General features: G+C 33.2%; 1 protein-coding gene across 1 annotated transcript; it reads right to left on the bottom strand.

Annotated features, from left to right (window-relative positions):
* Positions 1-586: 586 nt before the first annotated feature.
* Positions 587-1,792, bottom strand: LOC18440574 (RING zinc finger protein). The gene has a single exon (XM_011627389.3). The coding sequence runs from the start codon at positions 1,432-1,434 to the stop codon at positions 1,048-1,050; it is 387 nt and encodes a 128-aa protein (XP_011625691.1). The 5' UTR covers positions 1,435-1,792; the 3' UTR covers positions 587-1,047.
* Positions 1,793-6,249: the final 4,457 nt, after the last annotated feature.

Below are 6,249 nucleotides of genomic sequence, written 5' to 3'. Positions count from 1 at the left end.
CCCGAGTGCCTTGGCCGAGTCGTTGTTTTGAACCTTGTTAAAAAACCATTGTCCAACTTTATTTGGCCAGTCGAAAGCCTATTAGTCAAATTGGCTAGAAATGGTTAACATTGGTTTTTACCTTGTTATAAACCAAACAGACCAAAACACCAACCGACAGTCTAGCCGTTCTAACGACAGTTCAGTCTTGATAACATGACATAGACACTCTTGTTTATAATTTTTTGTTGTGTAGGCTCACCAAGATACGATATTTTGTCTAATACTTTAGGAACTCAAACACTTGTTAATCTTCCACTTTGGAATCCCATTGCAAAAGCATTATATATCACATAAAGTTTTACCTCTCATTTGTTTTAACAATATATAGATATGTTGCACTAAATGCTAGTTTCAATATTAGTATTTGTGATACATACATTCATAAATTAAATATGTAGAATGGCGGATCAATATTTATGTAGTCAACCCAATTAATTAAAAAAATAAAAAGTTATTAGAACCATAATAAAATAGATATGGATGGAGAAATGAAATGTAAAAAGTTGCTTGGTGGTGGATGAGAGAAAGAAGCCACAAAAAAGGATAGAGAAACTCATCTTATCTCATTTGACTTGTTGACCAAGCCAACCAACCTACATATTGCTTTAGGACAACAATAACAACCCACGAAACCAAAAGCAAAGGAAAAGAACAAAATGGAAAAGCAACAAAAGCATTACAGAGAGAAAGAAAAAACAAAAAACCTCTATAGGCTTAATTTGTCTACTTCACAAATCAACCCAATCAAATGAAGAAGGTGTGTGTGAGAGAGAGAGAGAGAGAGAGAGAGAGAAACACATGGGGAGAGAGAGAGACTGAACAAGAAAACAACAGAGGAGAGAGAGGTGATGAAAAAGAAAAACAGAGGGAGAGAAGAGAGCAAGAAAACATCAAGAGAGAGAGGATACATTTCCTTTCTTACATTTACTATAACACCCCACCCAAACAAAGAAAATGATATGGAAAATTGCAAAAAAAAAAAAGAAAAAGGATCGACATGAAAATTCAGCAGAAATCCAACCTGGGCTTCTTTTGCACTGTGATAATCCCTTTGACATGGTCTCTGCAAACCCTAATATCAGAGTGATCTCTGAGATCCTCAATGCTTATATACTGTTGCTTCACCATTCTCGTGGATTCTCCTCTCTCATGAACCCAAACGTAAGGCCTGCAAGTCTCATCGCACATGTAAAGGCTCCCATCTTCCGTAGCCATTGTTGTTCTGTAAATGCTTTTGCACCCCAACTTCTTATACTTGCCTGGTTTCACTGTGTGAGCCTTCTTCAAAATGGATCCAACCCTTATCTGCAAGTCGATAGGCTTCTCTGTTAAATTCCATATCTTTGTCGATAATCCGGCCCCTACGCTTCCATAGAAGCAGAAGCAGTCCATTGTAGAGAGAGAGAGAGAGGGAGAGGGATATTGGAAGTTGGTTGGGAGATGAGAAAACAGTGGGTTTAAGATAAAGTTGGGGTGAAAGAGAGGCAAATGCTTTGAGAGAGAGAGAGAGAGAGAGAGAGAGAGCAATTCTTATTGTTTAATGAGGTGGGGGAGAGAAAAATACAGTGGCTTTGTCCTGTGTAAGGAAGTGATGGGAAGGCTTTGTGATCGCTGTCTAATGGGTGGGTTGTACGGTGATGGTGAGAGAGAGAGATTAAAGGCATAGAGGAGGGAGAGAGAGATTGACCACACACGTGGAGGGAGCAATGTTCCCAACCTCAACCTCTGCCGCTCCAACTTGGAACCGACCCGTCAAACTCGAACCACCCACTCATTTGGTTTTCGCCGGGTATTCAAAATATATATACATAAAATCTCAAAAAAGTATGGGATCTGTTGTAATGTGTTTTTTTTTTCTTTTTGACAAACATTAGAACGTGTTTTGGTCATGACTATTTATTTTTATATTTTTCTTCTTTTTTTTTTTTTAGAAATTTTGAAAAATACTTTTGAGCATATTTCGACTTTTTAAAATCCATTTTTTTCATTACTTTTCAATTTCATTTAGACATGCTTTGTTTAATCACGTGGAAAATATACTTTTTATGTCTTTTTGTATTTTTTCTTTATTTTTAATACTTTTTGGATCGGGTGGGATGTGCCCGGTTAAGCCGGACCCGGCCCTTGGCAAGGGGGCCGTTCGAACACAGGGAGGGAGTGAGATAAATCAAACCTCATGTAGGGATATTTTGGTAACTTTAGGAAGAGTCCTTTTAAGTTTGGCCCGTCATCATTTTGTCGCCACCAGTATGGGTAAAGTTAGAGGTTGGGGAAGAGCAAATATGATGAATGTGGGGACATAATAAAGGTCTCCATAAATATATTTTATTTTACAAAAATTCATCAAAAAGTGCTCGAGGTATCAACTATTTAACATCTGATTCTGTTTTATTATTTAGTTTCGAGCATCCATAGAAAGACTTATAATCATAATTCAGTAGAGTTGATATTTTAGGAATACTTTGATAAATAGATAAAATGTTAATAGTTGATGCATTGAGTGTGTTTTGATAAATTTTCATTCATATTTTATCTTCTTTAGGAAAATAACATTTCTGGACAGAGTATTTTCTGAGTGGCTTTACTCATAATTTTCCTTTATTTATTGAATGATTTTAAATTTATTTTTACCCTCGATCCATAAATTTGGAGTTATAAAACAAATGAATCAATGTAAATACATTTCTACTGTCTAAATTGATAGTCCGAAAAGTTACAAAAGAAAATAGGTTTAAGGCTCAAGGTCCTTTTCTTTTTCATTCACAATCTCGATGATAAACTAGCAAAACTTTAGATCTAAAACCCATCTCAAAGATGGTCAATATATATTTATGGTTTCTTACATGTTCTAGACGCATCAAAGACAAGATTTCCCTAACGATACTGAACCACCTTTTATTAACTTTTTCTCATAGAAACATCACAACAATTATTTTAAAATCTCACATCCTTCTTTATTTTAGTGATGTACATGTATCTGAATCTATCTAAAAGACAAATTGTCATTTTAGCCACCCACATCAGACATTTTATCTGTGTCTTTATAGCACAGACTTGCGTCTCCATGTAAAAATACAAGCCCCAAGATAGTGACAATTTTTATGTGCTACAATCCCAATGTAATGTTGAAATCCATGCTCTTATGCAAAAAACTTAGCTGAAATTCATGCACTGAAAAAAAGGGACTAGTTTGCACACCCATGCCCTAAAAAACCCACATAAAAAAATAAAATAAAAGAGGAAAACACTAAGAGGCCCAATCAAAATGAAATGGTTGTTTCGACTATGAGTAGTTCATTTTGGGTGGACAAACTAAGACATAGGGGTGGATTGCTAAAAACCTAGGTGGCCACATTACCTTGCGAAAATAAAGACAAAACCCACATTTTAAGCGCCTTTAGTTGCTAAAGGAGTGAATACGAGAGATTTAAGGATAATTTGTCTCCTAGAAACTCTAGAATTTTTTATATTTTATTTAAAGAAAGGACGACAATAAATAAATTAATCTATAAAAGCAAACAAAACAACAAAGAAACTCGGACACCATCACGAGAAACATAGAGCTCTATAGCATCTAGTTATAGCCTTGAGTTGAATTACACTGGGAAAAGTTTATTTAACTTTGCCACTATATTAGGGGTAAGTTACTGTTAAAAAATCTAGTAGAAAGGAGTGATTTGAAGTTGAAAAAACTTTTAATAGATCATCTCAATCTCGAGATATATAGATATAAAAAAAAAAAAGAATTTCAAGTCTTAACAATAGTGCATTTTGTAACAAGTATCTAGATCGTTTATTTTCAAGACTTTCAAGTATTTACAGATCTGTATCATTTTTTAAATTTAAAATTTTATAATTAGGGTTGAATATAGATTTTTAAGCCATCGTAAGGTTTCTGACACTTTCGAGGGGTGCTTACTTGTAGAAGGTGGCACCTTATACAAAACCTCATCCTTGTATTTTTGCTAACAATAAGATTCATTTGACTTCTTCTGGACAATTTTTGCTTGTATCTACTAACATATTAACTAAAGATATTATCAACTCAGTCTCTATCGAATGGTTAAAAACACGTTGACAATAATATCGCATATTAATTCTAGCCTAACAATTAAAACTGGTACCAACTTCTGATACTATTTGCAACACACTTTAGCCATCCGAAAACATTCATACAGCTATTGTCTCCCGACACATAGATTATATGGTTGTGGAGACATGTATAAATGTCTTTTTAGGTAAGTTTCATTTGATTTTGACAGGGGAACGAAAGGTTATTTTTCTTGGTAGAGTAGATCAACTTAACTTTATCTCAACTAACCTTTTGTTAAAGTGCGTAAGGTGAGATTATCACACCATAGGCTAGGACGGTCACAGTCTACCTAAAACATGCAAGCATACCTGATTCATGCACCCAAAAAAAAAAAAATATATGTATATATATATATATATATATATATGCAATAAAACTCAGGGAATAAGTGAAGTGTGCTCCTTAGGGAGCAATATGTACACTTGATCCCTTGGGCAGAAGATCTGCTGCCTTGGAAAATCTTTTTGATATGAAATTTAAGGATCAAATTTAAAATCATGGCAATTCAATCAAAGAAAGGAAGGATTTTGAGTTCATGAACACCTAGGCGTAATCATCAAAGAATTGTATGTTCTCTGTTTAATCTTAAAATGACATGTTCTGAGGCATATCTGGAGCACATTTTTCAAATTTCCTTTTCTAAGGTTGATTGCTAGGTCAGATAGATTACATCCTCAATTATTCAGGGTCCATAAAATCTCCTAAATAGGGTTTTAACTGAGGGAGAAAATGCACATTTTGCAATTACAGGAGCATAAAATATTTTCAAAACAGCAAAGAGTGCATACTTAGCCATAAGCAAATAAATAAATAAATAAATAGAATTTCAAAAGCAGATGATAAAACTCCGATTTTGGAAAATTTTATCAAACTATCCAAAAGAGATGCACTATTTAACATTTTGCATTTTATCACTATTCCAATTCATGATCATGTATATTTTTATGATATCCTAAAATTATATTATTCTACATGGATAAAATGTTAAATAGTTCATATCTTATAGATACTTTTATAAATTTTATTTTGTTTTAAAGAGGAAAATAGTGGATAAGATAAGAAATCCAAGGTTTAAAAGGATCTAAGTTTAAATGCTGGAACTTATGATCTCTGATGTTCTCCTTCTTTCCCCTCTTGCTTTGCCCCGCCAACAAAACGAATTGGAAAAGCAGAAGGCGGATAAGAGTTGACATTGGAAATGCATTATTCTAAAAAAAGGGTTTGGTTTCATTTTATATCTATCGTATGACCATAAGTTTTGGTGCCAATAATAACTCCCATAGCACCTCTGTAGAATCAATTTATCACGATATTCTAGGACGATGATATCATGTATATAATTTAAATGCAAAGTTTATTAATTTGAGTTTGAGAAGAGATGCATCATTACCTAAAGGAAAAAGTTTATATAAGTGTGAGGCTCTAAAGAATCAAATTAAGACACACCTAAAAAATGTCTCTTCAAATTGCTCATCTAGACCTTAAGATACATGAACATCAGAAAAAATGGATTTTAAGTTTTGAAAATAGTTCATCTTGCAATGCATTTTTGGAACGTCAATTTTCAAGATTTTCAAATTTTTATAGATCTGTTCGATCTCTATTTTTTAAGCTTTAAATTTTATAATTAGAGGTGAAAATAAATTTTCAAGTTATTACAAAGATATCTAGTATTGAAACCACATCTTTTGACACTTTTTGAAGATGCGCCTTACTTGGATTGTTTAGAGCATCGGCCTTATACAAACCACACCCCTAGCTTTTAAATGCTAATAGGCAAATAGGGAGCAATTTGTAAGTATTTGATAAGGAATGTGCAAGTTAAAACTTTATTTTGAACAGTGACTCTCAATATATTTTGAGATACATTCGAAATTATTGTCAACTCTATAATTTTCAAAATGTTAAATATATTTTATTTGAAAAAAATTTATAGGGTGAAGCCTTAAACAATCAAATTAGGGCGCTTCTCAAAAATTACTAGAAGAAGTTGTTTTGATGCACAAAATTCCTCAAATCAATCATATGAACCACAAGATATATGAACATGAGAAAAAATAAATTTCAAGTCTTGAAAATAGCATGTTTTCTAATGCATTTTCTAGATCATCAAT

This window comes from Amborella trichopoda, chromosome 1, assembly GCF_054954075.1.
Source record: "Amborella trichopoda isolate Santa Cruz 75 chromosome 1, AtrichopodaSantaCruz75HAP2 v2.0, whole genome shotgun sequence".
NCBI lineage: Eukaryota > Viridiplantae > Streptophyta > Magnoliopsida > Amborellales > Amborellaceae > Amborella > Amborella trichopoda.
Note: the sequence above shows the minus strand (reverse complement) of the source record. Positions and strands in the feature narration are given on the sequence as shown.